General features: G+C 57.1%; 1 protein-coding gene across 4 annotated transcripts in view; it reads left to right on the top strand.

Annotated features, from left to right (window-relative positions):
• Nucleotides 1-27,285, top strand: part of SLC2A9 (solute carrier family 2 member 9) — a 117,003-nt gene that overhangs the window by 70,855 nt on the left and 18,863 nt on the right. For all 4 annotated transcript variants that reach the window (XM_066384527.1, XM_066384528.1, XM_066384529.1 and 1 more), the window contains 5 exons: nucleotides 7,482-7,614; nucleotides 12,279-12,466; nucleotides 15,454-15,564; nucleotides 24,773-24,874; nucleotides 25,495-25,570. In XM_066384527.1, the coding sequence (XP_066240624.1) occupies nucleotides 7,482-7,614; nucleotides 12,279-12,466; nucleotides 15,454-15,564; nucleotides 24,773-24,874; nucleotides 25,495-25,570 (610 nt within the window). The remainder of the gene's footprint in view (nucleotides 1-7,481; nucleotides 7,615-12,278; nucleotides 12,467-15,453; nucleotides 15,565-24,772; nucleotides 24,875-25,494; nucleotides 25,571-27,285) is intronic.

Genomic DNA, 27,285 nt, shown 5'->3' with positions numbered 1-27,285 from the left:
TTCAGGAAACTCAGGCGTGGTTCAAAGGGGGTTGTTATAAATATCAAAACACCTGAATTACTCCCACCGCTTAGGCAATTCCCTGGGTTTTAGGAATTCTATGCCAGAAATGGAAGACCAGCTATATATTTCTTATTGCAAAGCACAATATTGCAGTGAAAGCCTACGTAAGGGGGAATCTCATCGATTGTCTTTTGTGTCAATTTTGTTAATTAAAAAAAGTCACTTATTTCTTTGAAGCTTTGAAATATGTATGCAGGTAGGCATACAACCACATAAGTTTCAATGTTCTTCATGTCTATTCTCTATGTCGTCTCTCTTGATTTAATTTTATTATTTCATTTTGCTCTCTCTTTCTTAAAGTAAAATTTCCTGAGCTTTTAATATGCCGCTTTCTCAGTGTTCCTATTTTTTTTTAAATAATATGTCATTTTTATTTCATATTCAGAGCAATTAACTTAGAACAATGTTTTCATCTTCCAAGTAGATGAAAGACCTTGTTATGGTCATTCACTGACAGTTTGGTTTTATTGTGGAAAAATTCCCCACAAGGTTAAAACGGGGTGAGAAAAGGGGGTTCTCGGAAGAAGAATGAACTCCGAAGGAGAGGCACAGAGCGGCCCGGACCGCAGCACAGCGGTGTGGTGGCGTGCGGGCTCTGTTACCAGACCGCTGCCTAGTCTGCGTCTCAACACCCGCCCCCCGCCCCCCGGCCGCCCCACAACGTGCTGCAGGAACGAATACATTACTGAGCCTCTGGCAATGGCACCTGTTCCCCAGGGCTTTTGTAAGGCTGAAGGAGAAAGTCTATGTCAAGCACTCGGCATGGTGTCTGATGCTGGTGCTTACTTGCAGTCAGCGGGGATCTCATTTAATTCATGTAGCAGAGCTCGGAAATACGTGTCATTCCTGTCTACGTCACAGATGAAAAGCTCAGTCTCAGGGAGGCTTAATGATTACACGGCAGGAGGGCAGCGGAGCCTGGCCTCCCTGGCTGTGGAGCCCCTGTGAAGCAGGAGGCGCAGAGTCCTGACTTGTCCGTGGGGAGCGTAGGGAGGCAGCCCCACAGCTCCCAGTCCAGCAGGGAAGTCGTTCCCCACCCCATGCTTTGGTCACGCGGACCCAGGCCCTGAGTACCCCGTGTGGGGGTCCTCAGTGTGGTCCCTGCCCTGACCAGTCCCTGCTGAACTTGAAACTCTGGGGTACAGCTCAGCAGCCTGGGTTTTCACAAGCCTTCCGGGTGAGTCAGGTGCCCACTTGAGTTTGAGAAGTCTGGGAGAGTGCCTCAGAGCGAGGACCCTGGACCGCTGCCTGGGTTTGGGTCCCGGCTCTCCTACCTCCTAGCTCTATGACCTTGGGGAGGTTAGTTAACCTCTCTGGACCTTGGTATCTTAGTGAGTAAAATGGGGGTAAATGTGCACAGCTCACTGAGTGGTTGTGAGAATTCAGAGAAAGTGGCGCAGGCAGTTCTCGGGAGAGCATCTCACACATAGGAATCGCTCCTCCCGAAATCTTAGCTCTGTGCAGCTTCACTCTGTGCAAGGCGTGTGCTGGACACCTTCTCACAGCATCTCACACATAGGAATCGCTCCCCCCGAAATCTTAGCTCTGTGCAGCTCCACTCTGTGCCAGGCCTGTGCTGGACACGTGTTGCACATCACCTCTTTCCTGCAGCCGTTAGAGCAGTGGTTCTCAACCTTTCTAGTGCCCTGACCCCGCAATACAGCTCCTCATGTTGCGGTGACCCCAAACCAAAAAATAATTTTGGTGGCTACTTCATAACTGTAATTTTGCTACAGTTATGATTCGGAATGTAAATACCTGATATGCATTATGCATTTTCTGATGGCTTTAGGCGACCCCGCCAGGGTCGCGACCCACAGGTTGAGAACCGCTGCGTTAGAGGTTGTTGCTCCCATCTCAGTCCTTCCCAAACAACACTCCCATCGTAGAGGGTTCCTCTGTTCTGTTTCGGTGGCCAGGTGGTCGTTCACCCGCCGGCCTTCCGCAGAAACTGAGGTCAGAGTTCTGGTCTCTGTATCGCCGTGGGTCTGACCACGGGGCTTATGGCCTGGAGATGCTCCCTAACGCCTCTCTGTATCGCCATGGGTCTGACCACGGGGCTTATGGCCTGGAGATGCTCCCTAACGCCTCTTTGTTCCTGAGAACACAAACAGACCCCCATGCTCACCTGCTGTGAGGCGTGTGGTATGGGCAAGACTCGGGCCACCCACCGAGTACTCAGTGCTGTGACTTTGGGTGCAGCACCTCTCCTGACCTGGAGCTCCTTAAGCGCTAAAAGGAGGGGCTTGCTTCAAAGTCACCCCCAGGCTCCTGTCCTCTTGGGCTTCTGGTTTGATGGGTAATGGGTGTGGTGATGACTGTCCCTGGGCTGGGGGCATTTCAGCTCGCCCCAACCCCCCACGTCAGCTCAGCTGGTATCTCCGTCTGCCAGCAAGAAAGGATGAAGGGATACAAAATTAACTTCAATAGCTCTTAAGTTTTCTGAATTTTAAAGACAGTCTTTAAAGCTTGCCTGAACTCTGCTGTTCTGTCTTCAAGACAGCCTCGGGGAAAACAATTAGTTCAGCTAGTGGTTTGAGTAGGCGTGGGTGTGGGAAGGGAGAGAGAACTTCCAGAGCCCCACGGAGGGAAAAATGGGGGTTCTGGAGGTGGGTTGGTCCTGAGGTCCCGCCCTGGCTGCCAGGCTGGTATTGCCTGGGAGGGAGGTCTTGAGAGCAGAACAGTTCGTCAAAGGTCAGGCAGAGAGAGGGCCGTGCGTCATCAGACATCAGACCGGGGCTCCACGCCCCTCCAGCTCACGTTGTCTGTGGGACACACTCCATTGAGCCTGTCCCACATGTTAACTCATGGAATCCATTCAGTGACCCTGCGAGTTAGATACAATCAGTATCATCCCCAGTTCACAGACGAGAACACTGAGGGACGGAGAAATTAACAAATGTGCTCAAGACTCCATAAGACGTAACTGTTATTATTCTATCCCTTCTGCAGATGAGCAAACTGGGTCCCAGAGAATTTGCCCAAGGCCACAGGGCTCCAGCCAGGACTCAGCCCAGGCGGCTTGGACCAGACCGTTGCGCATATCAACCTGTCTGTCCATCACCAAAGCAGTCTGGCTCAGGACTCCCACTTTACCGGGATCCACTGCACAGGGCACAAAGTTTGGGCTTAGATCTAGAGTCTGCAATCGGGCGCCCTCTAGTGTCTGCAGCAGGCGGGAGTCCAAGCTCTCATTTGGACCCGTGGTTCATTCCTGATGTGTTTATTCATTAGACGGGTATTGAGTGCCTATGGCATGCCTGGCACTGTTCTAAGCTCTCTCCAGCAGTGAACAAAACAGACAGGGACCCCCGCCCTCAGGAGCCTCGCTGGCATTTTAGCGGAGGGCACACGTCCGAGCTGTAAATGTAGGAAGTTGGTTCATCACGGATGGCAGGAGGCAGAGGAATGCAGGATGGAGGGGAGCATGTCAAGGAGCCTGTGTTAGACGGTGTGGCCTCGGTGGGGGTGAGGCCTCGGGGCTCAGACGGCGTGAAGCACCCAGCAGCCCACGCAGATCCCCGGGAAGAAATGTTCTAGCGCTTCCCGGGAGATGCCTCTGCCGTAGCCCTCGCCTAACCTGGCTTCTTCCCACTCCCTGCGGGTCCCGCCCACCTCCCTCGGGGTCTCCATCTCTTGCAGCCCCTCTCTCCGAGGTAGAGTCAGGAAGCCGGAGATTCCTACCTCTGCTGCTTTCTACGTAGTTACTGCATCTGACAAGTTACTGTAATTCTCTGAGTCTCTCAGTTTCCATCTCTGCAAAAGGGGCGCACTAATACCTCCTGCGTGGGTGAATGCAGTCCTTAAAAGACACACTATGATGACGGGCACGCTGCCGTATGTATTCTGCAGAGAGTTTTGCCATCGTGCTGGGTGGTGCGTTCTGTGTTCACCCGATGAGCCAACCTCCTCGGCCCGGCACTCACGGCCTCGGACGGTGGGCCTGATCCCCAATCCAAATCCACTGCGACCTCCAGCGTCGTTGGACCACCCATACTCTGCCGAGTGCTCCTTCTGCTCCCCTGTAACCCTCCTGCATCCCTGGGGCCTGCGGCCATTGACTGTCCTTCTCTCGGCCCACACCCCGACCCAGCCTTCAAGAGAGACCCAACTCAAACAGCACTCAACTCCAGCAAGGGAATACGGCTGAACAGCCCTTCTGAAATCAGAACAAAGCTGAACACCACGTGAGCTTAGCCTGATGTTCCCAAAGGTCTTCTTCCCTCGTGCTGTTGGGTTCTCATAGGAGACGCTCTCCCTGCCAGGCGGGGTGACATCGGGGCGTGCTCATTCTCCGCGCTCCCTCCTTCACCTGACTGCAGTCCCCGGGGGACTGGGCCTCTCCTGTGCGGGTCCATCTTTCTCCCCCCTCTCCCTGGGGGCGGCCTGGGGTGGGGCCAGCTGGAGAAGCACTTCTCAGCATCCTCTCTTGTTAGCTTGCTTGGATGGAGGGCGTTATCCCGGGCTGGTGGAGGCCGAGCCTGTTCTGCAGGCAGAAGTGCCACTTGTATCCTCACTGCAAAGCTGTGCGGTCAGCGGGCCCGGGACGCAGGTGGGCACAGGACCCTGCAGAGACGCCAGCTCAGGTGCTGTGCTCCCCTAAATGGAGGAGGAAGCTGTTGCTTCTGGCGCGTTTCCAGTCCTCATATCTGAACGAGGAGATTCCTCTCGCCTCTGACTTGACCTCTAAGCTTCCCAAACAGCACCCACTGGTTACAGTTCCTTTGTGCCCTTTGCCCACGGAGGGGAGCAGAGCGCCGCGTGGGCGTGCTTCCTGTCCAGGAGGGCATGGTGTGGCAATGGCAAGGATCTGACAGAAATCACTGCCCACCCCATGCTGCTCATACACAGCCCCCCGATCCAGCTATCGGTCTGACCCCAGACGTGACTGAGCCCCACCCCGGGAGCCGGCACATTGGGTGTGGGGTTCTCAGGCCCCTTCTGGCCGAGGCGCTGGGTCACAGCGGAAGGGCGGGGCGTGTAGAGCCGGCACTCGCCACCCGGAATCCAAGGGGAGGGGGCGTGAAACCCCAGGGAAGTGCCCTGAATTGAAATTGTTCGTATCTCGCCTTCATGTTTGATTTAAATTGGAATTCCACACAGCCTGGAAGGAGGCACGCCCACCCGCTGAGCGGCTGGTAACAAGGAGCCAGGAAAAGGTCCTTGCTTTGAAGTGTCTGCACTTTGTTGGCTTCACGCTCCTCCTGACATTTAAGGGATCTCAAAGATGAGGAGGAAGTGATGAGGTTCTGAGAAGCAATAACCATGAAAAGCAATAATCCTGAGCAGAGCCTGTGCCCCAGGCACGCGGCAGGCGGGGCGGGCTGACCCCGGCTCTGTGGGGAGGGGCCCCGGCTCTGTGGGGAGGGTTCGTCCAAGGCAAGAACCCGGATGACAGAGGTTTGAGGAAAGAACCCAGATGACAGCGGTTTGTTGGGAAAAGCTAAAACAGGGGACTCGGGGCTCCATGCCGGGCCCCCATCTGCTGCTCCGGTCCCACTGTTACTGTCCTCACGCCTGGCCTGTCCTTCCGGAAATGTCCAGGTGAATTAGTTAAGGAAACAAGATGTTAACATTGCTTCGAAAATCCAGCCTGAGCCCCCTACGCCGTGGGCCAAGAGTTAAGGGGTGGGGAAGATGGGGCCGTGTTCCTGGGTGCCACCTAGCATCTTACAGATGAGACAGCACCCCAAGAGGGAGGGTGTCATGCTTGCTCTCAGTGGGCTCAGCAGAGGGCCACCAACGACAGGTGTGTGAGTCCAGAGTAGGGGCGCCAGATAGCTGGACAGAGACCCCATGGGGACAGAGCCTACCAGGAGGAGGGCCGTGGCGGATGGAATTGGATGGGGGCCCCTGAGACTGGGTGTGCTGGTTCTTCAACTCTGAGAGTTCCCGCTCGGGTCCTAGGTGTGCGTCCCATGCATTCAACCCAGACGCCAAGTCATAGGTTCAGGGGCAGCAGCTCCAGCCTCAGACCCCCGCTCTTTGGTTAGGTTGGGCCATTGACCTTGTCTGAGAGCCACAGCAAAAGAGACATGTGCCAACATCCATTGGCTCCAACCATGTGCCAGCCCACACTGTTGTCATTATGGGCAGAAAGGGGGTAGATTTGAAAGGACCTTGAAGATTAGGCCCCAAGCGAATGACCCGCCTGCTGTGGCCCTTTGCCCTGCTCTGTGCTTCTGGGGTCTCTGACTGCTCTACCCTCAGGGGACCCAGAACTTGAGACCCTCGTTCTCAAGGACCTCAGTGGGCCCGAGAGCCTAGAACAGCCCGGGGAAGACCAGCCTCCTGGAAAACAACTGTGGGAGTCCCCGGGGGACTCGGGGCTGCCGGTCTGGACACTGGAGAGTTCCGTGGACACGTTCCTGCAGGACACGACCTGCAGCCAGCCGAGGCTTCGCCCACTGTGGGAGTCTGTTCAGACCTGAGGGTGTCGTCTCCCCTCCTTGACTGTCTCCTTGTATTTTCTTAGGAAATGGAACGTGTCGAGTATTTGGCACCAAGCTCTTTGCTTTTCCACTTTCCTCTTCGGTCAGAACTGCCTGGCACGGACACTCTCTTCTTCCAGGGCACAGGGAGAGGGCTTACTGGCAAACCTGGGTCAGTGGAGAAGTCAGGAAGAATGCCGCCTTCACCAGCACGATGGCGGCTTCGGGTGCCTCCGGGAGGCACAGTGCTGCGTCCCGCTGCCTGGAGCGGTTCAGCAGGCTGTGGTTCAGCCCCGCTGTGCCACACAGACTGGGAGAGCCCCGCTGTGCCACACAGACCGGGAGAGCCCCGCCGTGCCATTCACAGACCGGGAGAGCGCAGAGAGCACCCCCAGGGCCGAGCGGCGGCCCCCACCCTGCCGTGCTCACTTTGGTCCCCTGACAGGAGCAAGATGGGCTGGATATCACGGGCCTGGGCGGTGGCACCAGCAAGGGCGGAGTTTCTCTGTGCACCTCCTGTGTGTCGGGGCCCACGGTCAGAGCGTGGTCTGGTCCCGCTCTCACGACAGCCTGACGGGGCTGGGCTGTCCCCAGTCCACGGGCAAAGGGGTGGCGATGTCGAGGGGCCTCGAGAATGGTTTCCAAGGGCACAGACCCAGGAAAGAGCGAGACCCCTCCGGCTCTCCATGATGCTCCCCAGCAGTTGTGGGGTCAGTCTGCCCCTGGGCCCCCTGAACTTCTCCTCCGCAGGGCCACCCGCAGGTCACCGCCTCACAGGACTCGCCATCCTCGTGAAGAAGCCCAGACACTTGGGGCTGGTGCTAACCAGTGTCCAGTTCCTCCCTCAGCCTTGGGTGTTGGGGGTCACACTGGGCAGAAGGAGGGTCCTGCAGAGAGCTGAGGCTGCACGGACCCGGGTCCCCGGTCCCCCACCCAGTAATGACTGCAGGCCACATCCGTTCATTGTCCCCCCTCTTCTCCCCTCAGGCGAGCACCTGGCCGTACCTGTTCGGAGTGATCATCGTCCCGGCCTTGGTCCAGCTGGTGAGCCTGCCCTTCCTGCCCGAGAGCCCGCGCTACCTGCTGTTTGAGAAGCATGACCAGGCGGGCGCCGAGAAAGGTAAGCGCCTGGGCCTCTCCCGGTGGCTCCGGGTCTTCACCGGGCCAGTGCTGGCACACGCCCTGTGGGCACGCAGCAGTGCGGGCACACGCCCTGTGGGCACGCAGCAGTGCTGGCACACGCCCTGTGGGCACGCAGCAGTGCTGGCACACGCCCTGTGGGCACGCAGCAGTGCGGGCACACGCCCTGTGGGCACGCAGCAGTGCGGGCACGCAGCAGTGCGGGCACACGCCCTGTGGGCATGCAGCAGTGCGGGCACACGCCCTGTGGGCACACAGCAGTGCGGGCACGCAGCAGTGCGGGCACACGCCCTGTGGGCATGCAGCAGTGCGGGCACACGCCCTGTGGGCACACAGCAGTGTGGGCACGCAGCAGTGCGGGCACACGCCCTGTGGGCATGCAGCAGTGCGGGCACACGCCCTGTGGGCACACAGCAGTGCGGGCACGCAGCAGTGCTGGCACACGCCCTGTGGGCACACAGCAGTGCGGGCACGCAGCAGTGCGGGCACACGCCCTGTGGGCACACAGCAGTGTGGGCACGCAGCAGTGCTGGCACACGCCCTGTGGGCACGCAGCAGTGCGGGCATGCAGCAGTGCTGGCACACGCCCTGTGGGCACACAGCAGTGCGGGCATGCAGCAGTGCGGGCACACGCCCTGTGGGCACGCAGCAGTGCTGGCACACGCCCTGTGGGCACGCAGCAGTGCGGGCACACGCCCTGTGGGCACGCAGCAGTGCGGGCACACGCCCTGTGGGCACGCAGCAGTGCTGGCACACGCCCTGTGGGCACGCAGCAGTGCGGGCACACGCCCTGTGGGCACGCAGCAGTGCTGGCACACGCCCTGTGGGCACACAGCAGTGCGGGCACGCAGCAGTGCGGGCACACGCCCTGTGGGCACGCAGCAGTGCGGGCACACGCCCTGTGGGCACGCAGCAGTGCGGGCACACGCCCTGTGGGCACGCAGCAGTGAGGGCACGCAGCAGCGCTCCGGTGTGCCCAGGGCACGTCACTTCATCCCTTGGAGCCTCAGTTTACCCGTCTGTTGAATGGCAATAGAAGCGCTGTCCTGGCAGGGGTTGTAAGGAGGCTGCGGGCCCAGCACCCAGCTCCGTCCACCCCAGTGGCCGGGAGCTGTGTTCCGTCTCCCACGCCGTCTGTGCAGACACCAGGCCTGTTCCCGCAGTGACCTTACCCCCCCCACCCCCACCTAGCAAACCCTCAAGAGCTGCAGGTGAATTTGCAATGCACTGAAGTTGGTCCCATTAGCTCCTCAGCTTTGCAGTTTCTCTTCTTCATTCTTTGAGGGGTGTGGCAAGGATGATCAGACTCGTCTGGGTGGGAACCCGGCCCCGCCCTTTCTGCCTGGGACGTCTGGCACACTCCCTGAGGCTCAGTGCACTGGATAACCCTGGGACCCCTAGAAAGCCTGTAACTCTCCTAGCTGCAGCCTGGCACCCAGCAGGTGCACAGTGAGTGTCAGGCCCCGTTCACCCTGGAGGAAAGGCGAGCCCTTACCTGGCACAAGACCTGGTTACCTGAGGCTCCCTTTCCCAGCACCACGATGACCGTGCTCCCCGAGGAATCGCTTTGCAGTTGGGAGTGCAAACTCTCCTCCCTTTTTCAAGCCCTTTGGAGTCAGTGATTAGAATGTACCCAGGAAGGAATGTGAAAGGGCCGTGAGCCTCGGGAAGCCTCCTACTTTCAAGGGCAGGGGCGGGGGTGGGGCCTGCGCTGGGGGGGCGGGTCCTGGGGGAGGCCCGAGGGGCTGCTCAGACTTGAACATGAAAGAGAACAGACTCCTCAGGGAGGGTTATTTTCCACAGCAAACGTCTCTTTGAAATGGGCTCCTGGACCACAGGGTTCTAAGGCCCCTTTGTCTCTCTCCAAGGACAGCTGGTCACAACGGTACTGTCTGTCCCGTCCCCGCCCCACCCCGTAGCTGCCATGGCCTCCTCCTCCCCAGGCTTCCAGGGCCCGGCGCACGCTGGACCTCTGTGCTCGCCTTGGACACGTCATTGTCCACCTTCCAGGTCAATGCCTGGGTCCCGCCCACAACATCCCCGACGGGGGGTCATCAAACCTCTCCTTGCACACCTTCGGGGAGGGGGGACTCACTGCTTGTGACACCGCCCAATCCGCCCTCGAGCACACCAGTCAGGCAGTCCCTGCTTGTGGCGAGCTGCCACCTGACACGTCACAGCTCCCGACCGTGGTCCTGGTTTTGAACTCCAGGCCCAGGAGAACAAAAGCAGCCCTACCCACATCCAGGCGTCTCCTCCCAGAGGATCCCCTTCTGCAGACGAAAACCCGCAAATGTGAGGAAGCCCCAGCTACATTTATCCACCACCGTTTGAGCACCTGCTGCACGCCAAGCTCTGAATAAGACCTGGCCTCTGGCGTGAAGTGCCATAAGCCTCTACACCAGCGTAAGCTGCCCTGAGCTGGCGGGACCACAGCGAGGACAGGAGAAGCTGCGGGGCACCCGACGTTGGGCCACGTGCTTTGTCCCCTCCCTGCGCTGTTTCCTGCCCTTTTGTGAATGGACCCCCTGCCTCAGACCCGGATTCTAAGCCTCACCTAAAGATTGGAGGAAATGTAGTTACTCCGGGGCGGTGAGTGGAAGAAAAAATGCAAGTCCAGCATCATCAGGGCTTCAAAATTGACGTGGATGCCCAAGAAGCTAAGAGCTGGGCTTCGGCGCTAACCACACTGCTCACAGCCAAGCAGGAAGCCCTTTCCTGCAGGGCGCCAAGTGGCACGTCGCCACACTTGCCATGCTAGTCTTACAAGATGCAGTTCCAGCCCCAGGCACAGGAGGGCAATGGGGCAAGGAGAACAAAGTTTTTATGAACATAGACACAACAGGAAATTCAACTGATGCATTAAAGAAGGAAAAGCTCAAAAATATCGTAACCTTGAAGAGAAAGAAGAGAGACTTTTGTTCTAGGGGAGTCTGTTAAAAGCTGAGCGTTCAATTTAATGCTGCTGTGAGCTTCCTGGCAGCCAAGGTAAAAGGGAGGAAAAATAGGTGATAAAGTTTCCTTATTTTGTAGGGGAAGCTTATATGTCAGGGAGAAGAGAGCAATACTTTTCTGCCCCCAAACTCTGATTCTTTATCATATGCATGCTGCATTTTAAGCTATGAGGAAATATTAGGGATGCTCTGGTTTACCACACGATGTAGAAACGTTACTCATCCAGCTGCTTCTCCCATTTATCCTAATAAATGCTAGGAAGAGCATTAAATCCCAGCCTGCAGAAGAGACAGCCTGAAGCAGATTTCAGTACACTTCTGGAAAGCGCACCCAGAGCCGTCATGGGCATGCTACTTGGAGAATCTGCAGAAAGTTTTTGTGTTTGTTTTGTTTTTCTACTTAAGAGCAATTCCACATGCCTGTGGCTCAGGGCACTGTTTTTAAGGATGACGCCTGCTGTGTCTGGCATGGACGGTCCCCAGGGAGCTGTCAGTATAGTCACCCTTCCCTCTAGAAGGGGGACTGTTACAGCGCTGAGGAGTTAAATCTGCCCTCTAAGTCTCGCCCATGAACTGGGGTCTAATCAGTCAGCCCACCTCCACGTATGCACACACCCATGGAGGCTTACAGTTAAGGTCTCGGTAAAAAAAATGACAGGTTCACTGAGGCTGGGAATGTGGAGGCTTCAGCATGAAGAAGGCGTAAGTCACATGGGTTAGTCTGAATCCTGGGCAGTAATATTAGCTCTTTGAGGCTACTTCCCGAGGCTTTTGTATTTCAGGGGGTCACGTGGAAAGGGTCCCAGAGGTCCTCCCTTCCGAGGATAGAAGTGACTCCTGGGTATTGCTGGCCACGTGGCCCTCTGCCCTCCGGCTGGACACTTTCAGGACGGATGAGCACACAGGCAGGCAGGAGGTGTGAATGTAGTGTGTGTTACATCATCCAGCTGTGACAGCGGCCACGTGAGGCGGGAGTAATTACACAACGTTCATCCGCCCAGCAGGGGGAGGCAGGGCTTGGACCCCGGCTGTCTCCTGGCTCTCCTCCTGGCTGGCTGGGTGGCCTTGGGCAAGTCCTTGTCTGCTCTGGGTGTTCTGTTGTTCTGTTTTTAAACTCCGCGGTTTCAAAGGCGCCTGCCAGCTGTCCCTGACTAGGTGCGTGTCTGGGTGGTAGGACCGTCCCTCCGGGGCCCAGCATTAGACACAGCAAACCGCTGGATCTCTGCTTAAAAAAAAAGTCCTTGCTGCCCTGGCCGGTTGGCTCAGCGGTAGAGCGTCGGCCTAGCGTGCGGAGGACCCGGGTTCGATTCCCGGCCAGGGCACACAGGAGAAGCGCCTATTTGCTTCTCCACCCCTCCGCCGCGCTTTCCTCTCTGTCTCTCTCTTCCCCTCCCGCAGCCAAGGCTCCATTGGAGCAAAGATGGCCTGGGCGCTGGGGATGACTCTGTGGCCTCTGCCTCAGGCGCTAGAGTGGCTCTGGTCGCAACATGGCAACGCCCAGGATGGGCAGAGCATCGCCCCCTGGTGGGCAGAGCGTCACCCCTGGTGGGTGTGCCGGGTGGATCCCGGTCGGGCGCATGCGGGAGTCTGTCTGACTGTCTCTCCCTGTTTCCAGCTTCAAAAAAAAAAAGCAAAAAAAAAAAAAAAAGAAATATTCTAAAAAAAAAGTCCTTGCTTCCCCTGTGCGCAGCCTTCCAGACGTTCCTGGGCAAAGAGGACGTGTCCCGGGAGGTGGAGGAGGTGCTGGCGGAGGGCCGCGTGCAGAGAAACATCCGCCTGGTGTCCGTGCTGGAGCTGCTCAGGACGCCCGCCGTCCGCTGGCAGGTCGTCACCGTGGTGGTCACCATGGCCTGCTACCAGCTCTGCGGCCTCAACGCGGTGAGTGTCCCTGCACGCTGCGCAGAGGACCCGGAGGCAGGGGTGGGGTGGGGCGGGGCTCAGGGCTTGGGCCCTAGATGCCAGGGTCCAATCCCAGCTCTGCTACCTCCGCCAGCTCTGTGCCGTTGGGCAGCCACATAATCTGATACGCAGTTCCCTCATCTGTAAAATGGGACAACACGATAGTGAAAGAAGTAACCCGCGCGAAGTGTTCAGCGCCGCGGCTAGCAGATCCGTCCCTGAATGAAGGCTGCCTGCCATGATAATTACCTATCCCGAGACAGACGTATAAGTTGTCTTTCTTAATAAAACGGGTATTAGGAAATCATAAGGAAGAGAGATGGAGATGATTTAAATAGAAGTGCCTGTGGCTGGGCTGGCTTCAGGGGGCAACTCTGGCCTGAGAAAAATCTCAAGACTTTCCAGAACAAGGTTCTTAGGGCCTGACCCCACGTAGGCAGGGAAGTGGGAAGAGGAGGTCCGCCCACGGAGTTCCCCCCACCCTCTGATGAGCTCAGCCGTCCCTTCTCTCTCCCGGCCTCCAGAAAGGAGAATCTGGGAACTGGAGGGCTAGGGGGGCTGGCTCGAGATCGTGGTCGTTACTGTTGCTCACGGTACCCGCTGCCTTTTCATACAAGCGATTCATGGGACCAAGAAAGATAGTCGTGGGACACGGAGGAAACTTGAAATGCCCTTGAAAACGTGCTTTGTTCCCTTAATTTTACCAGAAATTCTTTTGAGGGGAACATGGTCTGTAGTCTAAGACAGCTGTGAATGCGGCTAGGCATTGCCCCATTTATATCACTTTATTCCGGCCCCAAATGTCCTGCAGGGTAGGTGGTGCTGTCCCCATTTTCTAGATTATAAAAAAGAGAGAGACCCACAGAGGGCCACGGACTTGCTCAAGGTCCCAGCGGGTGGTGTCACACTCACATGTCCTGGCACCAGGTGCCTGCCCTGGAGCAACCCCACCCCATGCCAGGGTTGGGTAGATACCTTGCCCTGGAGCCAGCGTCCCTCAGACTCAGCACTGTGCACATGGAAGGCTCTGTCCTGCATATTGCAGGGTGCTTTGCAGCATCCCTGGCCTCCACCCACTAGATGGCAGTAGCTTACCCCACCTGTTGTGACAACCAGTTATGTCTCCACACATTGCCCAAGGTCCTCTGGGGTCAAAATTGCCCCTGGTTGAGAATGAGCATATTAAACAAACATTATATATCATTCAGTGCATTTTTGCTATAAAGAGTTAATGAGTGATTTTTTTTCACATACTTTGGAAATCAAGCGAGAGTTAAATTCAACATTTATTTTTAAATTCCTTTTCAGTGTTGAATTGCTTCTTTTCCTCCTTCTCACGCTAGCTTTCAAATCCTCTTCTCTGAAGTCAGACCTCACACTTAAAATTCCTCATCGTCTGCTTCTTCTGCCTTCCTCCTGAGCTGTTTGTCCTTCCGGCCCGTGGGTTCCCCATCACGCTCCGTATATTGGGACAGTGTGGTTTTCTGCCATTCGGCAAACTTTTGCTTTTCAAGGAAATGGCTGGGATGGGGAGAATAAGAGATCGCTGGTGTCCAGACTGTTGGTCCAATTCCCAAGCACATAATGAACGGTGACAGCTCTCCCTCAGTCCCTGACACCGAGAAGGGCGCGGGTATCCTGAGAAGGATTCTCAGCGGGAGGAGTGAATTCCTGAGGTCACACAGCTAGTACGAGATGGAGCCAGGTCTCCAGACTCCGGGTGGGTGATTGTCTGACGTCCCATGAGTGTCTTGGTGGAGTCAGGGTTGGCCTCCTGTGACCTAAACAATATCAGTTTTCTCTCTCACATGAAGGAGGTCAGGGTGTGGGGGAGCTGATACAGCAGCCCCGAGACCATACATCTTGGCTTTCCCAGGAGAGTTGTGACTTATGCTTGTCATCCTGGAACAATTACTAACACTCTCAAAAGTGCACAAGTTTGGATAATAAACTGTAGAATCACTGTCGTCAGTAAGGACGCAGCCTCCTTCTAACTTCCTGCTGCAGCATCTGGACAGGTGGCTTCCATCCCAGACGAAGGCTCTAGATATTCAGGCTGTGTTCTGCACAACTCGCAGAAGCATCATTCACGTTGGACCCATTGTAGATCTATGATGACAGTTTCCCAGTGGATGACAGTCAAGTGTCTTGTGGAGCAGGGACTTTTCTAATCTCCATGAAGTGACCATGGGGGCTAATAGTGGTACCGTCCTGAGGTTTACCTAGTGATCCAAAAGGGCTGCTGAAGCTCTGGCTATCACGTTCACCATCCCAACAGCAGAAAGGAGGAAGGGCCTAAAAATGGGATCACACCTGATGAGAAGTTCCTCTTAAGGAGACCTCCTTGAAGACTTTCTGGAAGTACCACTAACATTTCTGTCTACAGTTCCTTGCCACACTTAGCTGATCTCACGTCGCTCCTAGTCAGGTAGGAGTTCTGTTAGTAACGAAGAAGGGGGCAGTGTGGGAGAAGGGAGAAAAAGGGGACTCAGCCGCACCCCCTAGCGCCACCTTGTGGCTCTGGATGTAGCGGCCAATCTCAGAGACCACCAGGTACCTGGCTTCAGTTTAGGACAGGGGTCCCCAAACTTTTTACACAGGGGCCAGTTCACTGTCCCTCAGACCGTTGGAGGGCCGGACTATAAAAAAACTATGAACAAATCCCTATGCACACTACACATATCTTATTTTAAAGTAAAAAAACAAAATGGGAACGAATACAATATTTAAAATAGAGAACAAGTAAATTTAAATCAACAAACTGACCAGTATTTCAATGGGAACTATGCTTCTCTCACTGACCACCAATGAAAGAGGTGCCCCTTCTGGGTGTGCGGCGAGGGCCGGATAAATGGCCTCAGGGGGCCACATGCGGCCTGCGGGCCGTAGTTTGGGGACCCCTGGTTTAGGAAGTCGATGTCCCCTCACTGACCCTGCTCCTTTCTTTTTTCTCCCCTGCATTATAGATTTGGTTCTACACGAACAGTATCTTCGGAAAGGCTGGGATTCCTCCGGAGAAGATCCCCTACATCACCTTGAGCACAGGCGGCATTGAGACTTTGGCCGCCGTCTTCTCTGTAAGTAGGATCAGTTTTTCCCGAGAGCAGGGTGGCGGATTGAACGGGGCCACGGGGACCCCCAGGCTCCACTGAAGGAGCGTGCCCTTTGTCACTCCGAAGGTGTCTGAATTTGAAGAGTTTATCACATGGTTCATTGCTGGCATTCTACCCAGCTAGAGAATATCCTTATTTACACTTTGCTTCCCTATTATCCTTATTTAAAAAAGAAAATAGCTTCCTTCTTTGAGCTCTTACCCCTTCACAAATGCTACAGTCACTGTGTCCCCCTCTGAAGAGGGACATATCTCCCTGGGAGCCCAGGTCTGCTGCCATGACGTTGGACGTGGTTCAGAAGCATGAGCTGTGATCTTCCCACTCCAGACATGCAGATGTCTGCAAGGCTAAGGGAAGGAGAGGGGACATCCCAGCCAACCCCTGTAACACAGAGGGCGACTGGAATGACCATGAGCCACAGTCCCCAGAAGGAGAGAAACGGAGTTCATCACTCTTCCTCAGCCTCCTCCACTAGGCAGACTAAGCATTGGGGCGGGGGCGTTCAGGGGTCGTCAAACTTTTTATAAAAACCGCCCACTTTTGCAGTGCTGGTAGACCTGGTCCCTACCGCCCACTAGTGGGCGTTCCAGCTTTCATGATGGGCCAATCGCGGCGCTGTTTGCTTGCACGGTAGGGACCAGGTTGACCAGCACTGCAAAAGTGGGCGGTTTTTATAAAAAGTTTGACGACCCCTGGGCCGGCACAGGTGCTGAAACCGGACGGAACCAGGCTGGAACGCTGGCTCTGCCACTTCCAGGCTGTGGGATGTTGGGCAGCGCACTTGGCCTGGCTGAGCTGCAGCCGCCCGTCTCCTGAGCTCTTCACGGCTCCTCCACCGCGCAGGTGTGCGGCCCGAGCACAGGGTACACGACGGGCTCCTTCCCAAAGGAACGAGACAGGGCTCCCGTCGGAGTGACCCCGTGCCCTGGCCTTGCGGAGCCCGTAGTGCACTCCCACGCTCGCTCAGCTCTGTGTGCGGGCAAGGCGGGTGGTGCCCGTGCACCTTGGCCGGGCTTCCTACCGCGTTTCTGACCCGATTTCAGCGCAGAACGCTGGATTTTGCTCCTTGCCCTTAACGGGGCATTTAAACCAGACACCTTTAAAAGCATTTTCTGTAAAAGTGTTGCGGCTGATGTTTGGTCCCCCTCGCCTCCCATTCACAGCCCTTTTATTAGAGGGAAACTACTTCCACATTTCAGAGTCTGGAAGTTTTTATAAAGCTCTTGCCTCGAGATACATCTTGAGTACATTTCATGAAGGTGTAGCGCATGCCCAGGAAAGCGAGCAGAGCACCGCCCCCGAGTTGGCGCCTGTGTGGAAGTTCTGTCTCTCTTCCCGGATGGGCGTCCGGTGTCTGCGGGGCCGGGAGGGGCGCAGTCTCCACTCAGAGCCCAGACGGCAGGGTCACGCTCCCTGCATTCTGACCCCAGCTCTGGCCCTCTGAGCTGCGTGACCCCGGGGGAGTTATTCCCCAGCTCTGTGACTCGATTTCCCCATTCTGCAGTAAGGACATCGCCCCCGCCTCGCAGGTGAGGATTGAACGAGGGAGTGCGCAGGAAGTGACGCAGGCAGCGCCGGCGAGGGGTGCGCCGTGTGTCTTATTAAAACAAGGCTGTCGCGAACGTCCTTGCGCACAGCAGGGCTTCACAGGGACTCTCAGTCTCTTGAGCGTCGAGAAAACCAAGTCTGAAAGACATCACTCACACAGGGTCACACAGCCAGTAGATCAGAACCCGAGGGAGCAAGGAGAGGTAAGGTCTGGGGTCCCTGCTGCACCCCAAGACCCTGCGTGCTCCACGTGGGATCTCATGAAGGCTCACGTCACTCCTGAAAGTCCAGTCTTCACCCCCATCTGAGAGGAGCAAGCAGAGGGAGCCGTGACGCTTCCAACCTCGGTCTCCCCGACAGCTCCTTCCGGTCCCCACTCTCTGGCGGGCAGGTCACCTTCACGAAAAGCCGGCAACATTAGACGGAGTGTTTCTTGGAAGTACTAGCCCCAGGGAGAGGTAAAGGACTTTGCACTTCTGGGACAGAAAGAGAGGACCTTTCTAAAACCAGAACGAGGCATCGCGGCCTCTGAGCGGTGCTCTCAGTTTGGATCATGGGTGTTTGGATCGTGTGTGTTCTAGAGGTCCGGGAACCTTCACGTGGCCCACAGCAGGGAACAACGGCTTCATCGCCCTGGAGAAGCATTTATCCGTTCATGCATTCATCCACCCTCCACGCAGCTCTGGTGCACCCATGCCACGCACATGCCAGGACTGGTGAAGCTGTCACGCTCCAGAGAGAAAGACAGACCCAGAAACAGATGCATACCCCATGCAACACTGAAATGAACTCCCCTGTGAGGGTTTCCAGGAGGGCTTCCTGGAAGAGGGTCCCAGAAAGCCTAGAGCTGAAGGGCCAGGCGGGTGAAGGAAAGGGAAGTGCATTGGGCAGCCTGTCCCCTGACCCTGAGTGCATGTCCCTCATCATCTGCTCCCACCCCCGCCCACCCCGTTTATCTTCTGAAAGAGCTGGAGATGAAGAATGATCTACTGGAAACGGTGCTTGCAATGGTACCATGGACTCAGCGTGAGGCTGGGACGGACTCCGAGATGAAGTGACGTGCTGGGGACAAAGAGCTTTGGCGTCAGGACCCGGTGGCTCCGAATTCAAACCCTAACCATCCTGTTCCCAGCGGCGCGGCCTCGGGAGAAGTGCCCAGCGCCTCTGAACGCATGTGCTCGTCTTTAACACCCACGTAGCCATGCCCATCTGCGGCAGGCCGAACACCATCCCCTCCGCATGTCCTGGTCCCTGGGAGCTGTGAGGAAGCCCCCTCACCTGGAAAGAGAGGCTTTGCCGTTGTGATTAAGCTAAGACTCCTGGGATGGGGAGATTGTCCTGGAGCACTCGGGGGCCCAGTGGATCACAGGGTCCTTGTGAGTGAGACTGAGGGGAGGAGAGCTAAAGCCAGAAAACATATGGGGACAAAAGCAGTGGCCGCAGTCCTACAGCTTCCGGCTTTGAAGATGGAAGGGGGCGGGCCGCAAGCCGAGGAAGGCGGGAGGCCTGGGGAAGCCGGAGGGAGCAGGCACGGGTTCTCCCAGAGCTTCCACAGGGGTCCCAGCCCTCCAACCAGCATCTCTGCTCGGGGCCCCTGAGACCCGCCTCGGAGTCCTGATCTCCTGAACCCTAAGAAGGAAAACGTGTGTCTCTTTAAGCTGCTCCGTCTGTTACAGCCGCCCCGAGAGCCGACCGCCACCCTGCCCAATTGCCATGGAGACAGAACTCGAGGCGTCTGAAAGCCCTCTGTGCCCGGCAGAGTCAACAGACAGCAAATCCCTTCCCAAAGTTTGTATTACCTGGTTTCCAAAAATACAGCTACGACTTCATCCACCCTGGTGGGCTAACAGCCTATCGAACAAGACTTCCCAACATTTTCTGTTCTTCCGTCTCCCTGAGATTCCTGACGGTCGGTGAACATGGCTTCGGGGCCTCCCGAAGTCGAGAGAGACATTTTTGTTCATTTGATCGGCGATGAACGATGAACGTTGGCTCCTGGCTCTGCGCCTTCGCGCGGGCCTGTCTAAGTGGCTGCGTCCTGTGGGAGCAGCTGGGTTCCCCGATAACCTTCTGGGAGCGGCGTGAATTCTCCGATGAGGGAGCTTCCACCTGGGCTGTTCGGGCCACGCGGGGCAGCGGCCCGTGAGCACGGGGCTCGTTCCATTAAAGAGGTGAGACTGTGCTTTCCCAAATCAGGGGGAGAATTCACCTACGTCATTCTTACTTTTTATTCATTGCAGTAAGTTCGCGGCTGTCGGGAATGCACTGTACCCTAGACTTGCAGCAAAAAAAAAAAAAAAAGAAAGGAGAAAGGAGAATGTCCTATTGGCTTCCACTGTGTCTGCTGTGCCTCTGCTCCCAACGATCTCAGCATCGAAGGCTTAGAGTTCACGGCCGCACCGCCAGCCACGGGGCCCAGCCGGGTTGCAGGAGAACAGGGGAGGGCAGGACGTGGAGTGGCCGGGAGCTGGGTGCCCCAGGCCTGCGCGCGAGCTCAGGTGAAGACAGCACACCACACTGTGTCGCCGACGTGGAGTGGCCGGGAGCTGGGTGCCCCAGACCTGCGCGCGCGAGCTCAGGTGAAGACAGCACACCACTCTGTGTCGCCTCTGTCCTTCGTGCCAGCTCCAGGTACCACCTGCTCCTGCCACCCACCCCCTCTGCCCAGCAGGATCTCAGCTCCGTGCCCTGACCCCTCCATTACCTGCTCACCCAAGGTCACTTTCCCAACTCCATTTAAGGGCTTTCTTTAAGAGCCAACATTTCCCCCATTTGCCCCCAAATGAGAATGGTTTAAACTTATGATTATAAACCTCTTAAGAAGCCCCTTTTCTTTTCAGAGGGGGCCGGAAGTGGGGCGTGGTCCCCTTAGAAGCTGCAGACGCTGGCTCTGACCCAAGGAGAACTTTTTCCCAGGACTGGAGGGCGTGGCGGAGCCTGGTCCGCCCCCAGCCTTCTCTTTTGGTCCAGTTGACCCCAGTCCCTGTCTGATTGTGCACTTGGGCTGAAATGTCTCGAGACCATTTTAATTTATTATGTGTAGGGTCCGTGGACCACGCCGGAATGATAGTCATTTAAAAGTAACTATTTTTATTTCTCATAGCGTTGGCCCAAATAGATACGTACAGGTCTCACACACATCCGTCTTCTAAACAAAAATTTCCAAACAAAGTTTATGTTTCAATGAATTACTTTTAAAGTTCAGTGTAGAGTGAGCCTTTTCCTTGTAGAAAATGATTTCTGAGACCCTGTCTTCTGAAAGCAGAGTTTCAAGAAACTCTGTTAACTTGAAAGTAACCACAGCTCTCCAAGGTCTTGGATTCTTGTCAGACAGAGATTAGTGAAAGCGAAAGTTAACGCTTGCCTCTTTTAACACGGAATTGCTAGCGGTCCTTGTGAACCAAGGTCACCTCAATAAACTCAATAAAAACAGAATTGCTCGCAGTTAAAACAATACAGGAAGTTGACACACGACGCGCCTAGCCCTGCCTCCGTCGGACGTGGCTCCCCGTGTGGACTTGCTGGGGCTGTGTAAGAAAGTGTCGTGCCTTCAGCCGCTTCAACCACAGAAACAAACGTACCGCTTCACTGTCCTGGAGGTCGGAAGTCAGAGGTCAGGGTGTCAGGTCGATGCCTTCTGCAGCTGAGGGAGACTCTATCCAGGCCTCTCCCCTGGCATCTGGGTGCTGCTGGCCACCTCTGGGTTCCTTGTCTTGTCAAAGCATCACCCGGACCTCTCTCTGCCTCCGACTTCCCACGGCGTTCTCTCTGTGTGCGTGGATGAGGCCAAATTTCCTCCCTCCCTCTCTCTCTCTCTCTCTCTCTCTCTCTCTCTCTCTCTCTCTCTTTAACAAGGACACCCATCATATTTGATAAAACTTCTAGAAGGAAGGAAGTCTCTGCAACCTTGGGGTAAGCAAAGATTTCTCAGGCAGGACACGGAAAGCATGAATCATTTTTTAAAAATTGGATCCATCGGATTTGATCACAGGGAAAAGCTGTGGCTGGTGACAAGCCATTGTGAAGAAAGTGAACAGCAGGCCAGGCTGGGAAATAGTCACCGAGTCCCCACCTCACGTCTCATGGGGGACTCGATCCAGAATCTGTAAAGAACTCCTGCAACTCAAAATAAGAAGGCCAACGGCCGACTTGACGAGGAGCAGACGCCTCGAACAGACGCGTTGCAAAAGAAGATACCAAAAATATCCAGAGACGGATGAAGAGATGCTTGACACCTGCAGTCATCAGGGACGCTAAAACTCTAACCCAGTCATTTCAGCGCTGCATGGGTACTCTAACCAGACTCCGTGGTACTCTAACCAGACTCCGTGGGTACTCTTACCAGACTCACTCCGTGGTACTCTAACCAGACTCCGCGGGTACTCTAACCAGACTCCGCGGTACTCTAACCAGACTCCGCGGGTACTCTAACCAGACTCCGCGGGTACTCTAACCAGACTCCGTGGTACTCTAAGCAGACTCCGTGGGTACTCTAAGCAGACTCCGTGGGTACTCTAACCAGACTCCACGGGTACTCTAACCAGACTCCGCGGTACTCTAACCAGACTCCGCGGGTACTCTAACCAGACTCCGCGGTACTCTAACCAGACTCCGCGGGTACTCTAACCAGACTCCGCGGTACTCTAACCAGACACCGTGGTACTCTAACCAGACTCCGTGATACTCTAAGCAGACTCCGTGGGTACTCTAACCAGATTCCGCGGGTACTCTAACCAGACTCCCCTGAGATACTGTGAGACGAGCAGCCTAAGTCTTCGTCTTCGGTGCCCCCCCAACTCTGGGCTCTGCCCCCTTAACCGTAAGAACGGCTATGACTCCTTAGGGTGCAGCAAACACGCGCTCTCCACAGTGATGGAAGTTTGCCGGGGCGATCATTGCAAATCATTGGACCTGCAGAAAGAGTCCAGATTTGTGATTTGGGGGGACAGAAATGTGCATCTCCATGCCTAAGCCATGTCAACCTTTTAGCCTTTTGTTTTAAGGTAAAAAGCTCATTGTAGAAAACTTGAGAAAGGCTGACAAATAACAATAATAATCACATAAAAATAACAACCCCAATCGGAGCTAACCGTTACAAACTATTTCCAGAGCTCTCTTTCTGTGGGATGGGAGGGGGAGAGGAGAGGCAGGCTCCTGGCATGAAGCCCTAGTGTGTGCTGGGTGCAGTCTCTAAGCTAAGCGCACATCCCTCCAGACAGCCTTGGTGGAAGGTGCCTCGGTCCTCCGGTCACAGATAAAGGCCCTGGGGCTCTGGGAAGGGAAGTCCCCTGCCTGCGGTCACCTGTCTAGGAAGTGGAAGACCCAGGATATGTGACCCAAGCTGGCCTGTCTCTGAAACTTGGCTACAATCGCTGTTCTTCAGGGTCATTGGTGTCTGAAGGAGTTTAGTTAAGAGCCCTGCGCTGGCCTAGCGGAAAGACGGACACAGGCCAGGGAACGGGGGTCAGGGGCACACGGGGTCAGGAACGGGGGTCAGGGACACACGGGGTCAGGACCGGGGGTCAGGGACACACGGGGTCAGGAACGGGGGTCAGGGACACACGGGGCCAGGGTACGGGGGTCAGGGACACACGGGGCCAGGGTACGGGGGTCAGGGACACACGGGGTCAGGGTACGGGGGTCAGGGACACACGGGGCCAGGGTACGGGGGTCAGGGACACACGGGGCCAGGGTACGGGGGTCAGGGACACACGGGGTCAGGGTACGGGGGTCAGGGACACACGGGGTCAGGAATGGGTCAGGGACACACGGTGCCAGGGAACGAGGGTCAGGGACACACGGGGTCAGGAACGGGGGTCAGGGACACACGGGGCCAGGAACGGGGGTCAGGGACACACGGGGCCAGGGTACGGGGGTCAGGGACACACGGGGCCAGGGTACGGGGGTCAGGGACACACGGGGCCAGGGAACGGGGGTCAGGGACACACGGGGTCAGGAACGGGTCAGGGACACACGGGGTCAGGAACAGGGGTGAAGGACACACGGGGCCAGGGTACGGGGGTCAGGGACACACGGGGTCAGGGTACGGGGGTCAGGGACACACGGGGTCAGGAACGGGGGTCAGGGACACACGGGGCCAGGGTACGGGGGTCAGGGACACACGGGGCCAGGGTACGGGGGTCAGGGACACACGGGGCCAGGGTACGGGGGTCAGGGACACACGGGGCCAGGGTACGGGGGTCAGGGACACACGGGGCCAGGGTACGGGGGTCAGGGACACACGGGGTCGGGAACGGGGGTCAGGGACACACGGGGTCGGGAACGGGTCAGGGACACACGGGGTCGGGAACAGGGGTCAGGGACACACGGGGCCAGGGTACGGGGGTCAGGGACACACGGGGTCAGGGTACGGGGGTCAGGGACACACGGGGTCAGGGTACGGGGGTCAGGAACACACGGGGTCAGGGTACGGGGGTCAGGGACACACGGGGTCAAGAACAGGGGTCAGGGACACACGGGGTCAGGGTACAGGGGTCAGGGACACACAGGGTCAGGAACAGGGGTCAGGGACACACGGGGTCAGGAACAGGGGTCAGGGACACACGGGGTCAGGAACAGGGGTCAGGGACACACGGGGCCAGGGTACGGGGGTCAGGGACACACGGGGTCAGGAATGGGTCACGGACACACGGGGTCAGGAAAGGGTCAGGGACACACGGGGCCAGGAACAGGGGTCAGGGACACACGGGGTCAGGGTACAGGGGTCAGGGACACACAGGGTCAGGAACAGGGGTCAGGGACACACAGGGTCAGGAACGGGGGTCAGGGACACACGGGGTCAGGGAACGGGGGTCAGGGACACATGGGGCCAGGGAACGGGGGTCAGGGACACACGGGGTCAGGAACAGGGGTCAGGGACACGTGGGGCCAGGGAACGGGGGTCAGGGACACACGGGGTCAGGAACGGGGTCAGGGACACACGGGGTCAGGAACGGGGTCAGGGACACACGGGGTCAGGAATGGGGTCAGGGACACACGGGGTCAGGAACAGGGGTCAGGGACAGTCCGACAGCTGCAGGGAGCTGGGGTGGAGGCATGGCCCCAGGCGCTGCAATCACCTGGGCTTCCTGGTGTCACACGCCAGAATGAAACGGGCCCACCCAGGCTCAGGCAGAGAGGAAAACGACAGAACCTTCTCTGCCCACTCCCACCCCCGGGCCCCCACCTTGGAAGTCTGCCCTTCTAAAATCCACAGCACGGGGGCATAGAGGGATAGAGAGAGCATGACTTCCAAGTCAGCCTTGCTCCAGAGGGGGGAAGGGCTGCGGCAGCCGCACCCTGCGGCCCCTCTTCCCGACTCCCTAGCCTAGCAGATAAGCCCACGCTCCCCAAACGGGGGAAATTTGGAGCAAAGCTGAATGCAGGGACACACAGCAGGTGCCCCAGAACTGTGACTTTCTTCCTTTGTCATAAAGGCCACGGCCTCTCCGGGTGTGGCCGTGGAGAAAGGCACCAGCCTGTCTCAGGCCACAGCCCTCTAACCAGACCCCGTGCCAGCCCCCAGCCCTCTAACCAGACCCCGTGCCAGCCCCCAGCCCCCTCACGCCCCTCCGCTCGCTGCTGGAAGCAGAGTCGTAACCTTCTCTCTCCGACCCCGATCTAGGGCTTGGTCATCGAGCGTCTGGGGCGGAGACCCCTCCTCCTTGGAGGCTTCGGGCTGATGACCCTCTTCTTTGGGGTCCTCACGGTCACTCTGACGCTACAGGTGAGAGCGTGGGCAGGTCGCACCCGAGGAGGTCAGCATGGAGCTGGCCTTGGGCTTCAGAGCTCCGGGGCCTTTGGCTAGGGAAGCTGGCACTGTCTGCAGACGTGTCTTGTGACATGGCTTCTCCGGGGGCATCTCAGCCCTGAAGCAGCGGGGGAGGGGGGTTAGAGACGGGCCCTCGGACTGCGAGACGAGAGTCTTGCTGCGCTGTGCAGTCTTGGGCAAGATACATGCCCTCTCTGTTTACCCATCTACGGAATAGAAGAGATTGTGCTGGATGCCTCCTAAGATGCCCGGCACTGCTGTATGAGGCCACTGTACAATTGTCACATCACTGGCTGCTGGGTACGCACAGGGGCCCTGGGCCCAGACCACCTGCGTGTGAATTTCCCACTCACTCTCCAGGAAACTCCTGGCAAGTCACTTAACCTCCCTCTGTTCCTCGCGTCTGTGAAACGGGAGGCCAGGATGGCTCAGGGGTTTGTTCCTCCCATTTTCTGGGGCTCAGAGATGCAAAGTGACCTGTCCAAGGTCACGCAGACGATGGAGGGGAAGCTGGGGCGGGGGCCAGGGCGCCGACGCACCCGCCTTCTCACCGGCACACTGCTGCTTCCTCGCAGGACCGGGCCCCCTGGATCCCCTACCTCAGCATCGTCTGCATCCTGGCCATCATCGCGTCCTTCTGCAGCGGCCCAGGTAGGGCGCCCCACGCCTTCCACACCGGCTGGCCCAGGGGCTCCGGCACCGGTGGGGGTTTTCATGGTAGGGAGGGAAGTCCAGGGCCCAGGGCGGGGCAAGGCCTGGTTGGGAACGGAGGGGAAAGAGAGAGCCCCCCAGCCATTTACATTCAGTGACGGCCTTCGTTTCCATCGCACAGACGGTGGGTCATGTGCTACCCACTGATGCCTTGAGGATAACACACAGCAACATGGCAACGGTTCCCAGTGTGAGAGCCATGAGCCAGACACACGAGTTTGGGGTGAATTAACGACACTCAGGTATCTGAGGTCTGTGCCCACCCACGGGGAACTTACAGTTTAGTGCGGAAGATATAACGGCAGTAATGCTAACGGTGATGGCTAGGATTCACTGATCGCTGCTGGCAGGCCCCTTCAAGGCGCGTGGCCGCGGCCGGGGCTAGAGAAGGTGGAGGTGGGCGGGACTCACACGGAGCCAGCAGCGTGGAGAGGCTGACGCCCAGCCCTAACCGCCGCCCCTCACTACCTGTAAGAGCGAGGCGTCTGGACTGTAGAGAAGGTGGAGGTGGGCGGGACTCACACGGAGCCAGCAGCGTGGAGAGGCTGACGCCCAGCCCTAACCGCCGCCCCTCACTGCCTGTAAGAGCGAGGCGTCTGGAGTGTTCTGAGCCTGTTCACCCAGCACTCACTTCCAGCCCCAGCTCTGCCATTGCCCGGTGGGACAGTCCTCTCTTCTCCTTGGGCCTCAGTCTCCCCATCTGTCAGGTGGGGGCCAGGTGGGGGAGACAGGGAAGCGCTCAGGGCAGGTCTGCACCTGCACGGGTCTCCCGGGAGGTGGCGCTGTGCTTCCCGTTTGTGCACGGTTTAATTATGACCAGAGAACCCAGAAGGGGCCGGGACAGGCACTGTCACGGGAGGGCCCCCCGGGAATGATTTGGTCACACCCAGAGGTGCCAGCTAATGTCTTCCCTTCCCGTCCTGCTCGCTGCTCAGTTCCCGCCATGCTCGTGATGGCGTTCGGGCATTCGGCGTTCTTGATCATTGACCTTCCCCTGTACACAGCGCCCCTACTCTGCACCATAGACTTGAAATTAGGTCTGACCACTCCCATTTACAGACGCGGAAACTGAAGCCCAGAGAGGTTACAAGGTCCCCGAACAGGAAACGGCTCTTCAGTGTTGGAGTCAGGATTTGAACCCAGATCTTTAAAAAACCCTGCGCTCTTTTCCACTCGTTGCAAAGGATCAGAATTCACATCCAGGTCCCACTCCGAGCTTCCCTGCACATCCTCTCGGTCTCTCTCCCATCCACTCCTCTCACCAGACCTTTGATAATAACATTTACTGAACCCTTCCTGTGTGCCAGACCCTGTCCCAGGAGCTGGAGCTCTTATAAAAATCCCGTGTGAACCTCAGGTAACACAGAGTCGCGCTGTCCAGAGAGAATCGCGACAGTCGGAGCTTCACTCAGCATCAGACTGAAGAAGGCACAGGCGAGCAGTCACTGCAAGACACAGGCGCAGCCTGAAGCCCCCACACAGCTCCCCCGTCTTTCCCGCCACGTCAGGGCGCACGCCGGGCCACGCTGAGCACGAGAGGTCTCTCAGGCGTCCCGGAAGTACAGGAGCTATTTTATTCATTTTCTACTTTGATAATTACCTAGCTGACAGTGGCATTTTCCAGGGGGCTGTGCCCGGAGCGATACATTCCCATC

This window comes from Saccopteryx leptura, chromosome 5, assembly GCF_036850995.1.
Source record: "Saccopteryx leptura isolate mSacLep1 chromosome 5, mSacLep1_pri_phased_curated, whole genome shotgun sequence".
Classification (NCBI taxonomy): domain Eukaryota; kingdom Metazoa; phylum Chordata; class Mammalia; order Chiroptera; family Emballonuridae; genus Saccopteryx; species Saccopteryx leptura.
Note: the sequence above shows the minus strand (reverse complement) of the source record. Positions and strands in the feature narration are given on the sequence as shown.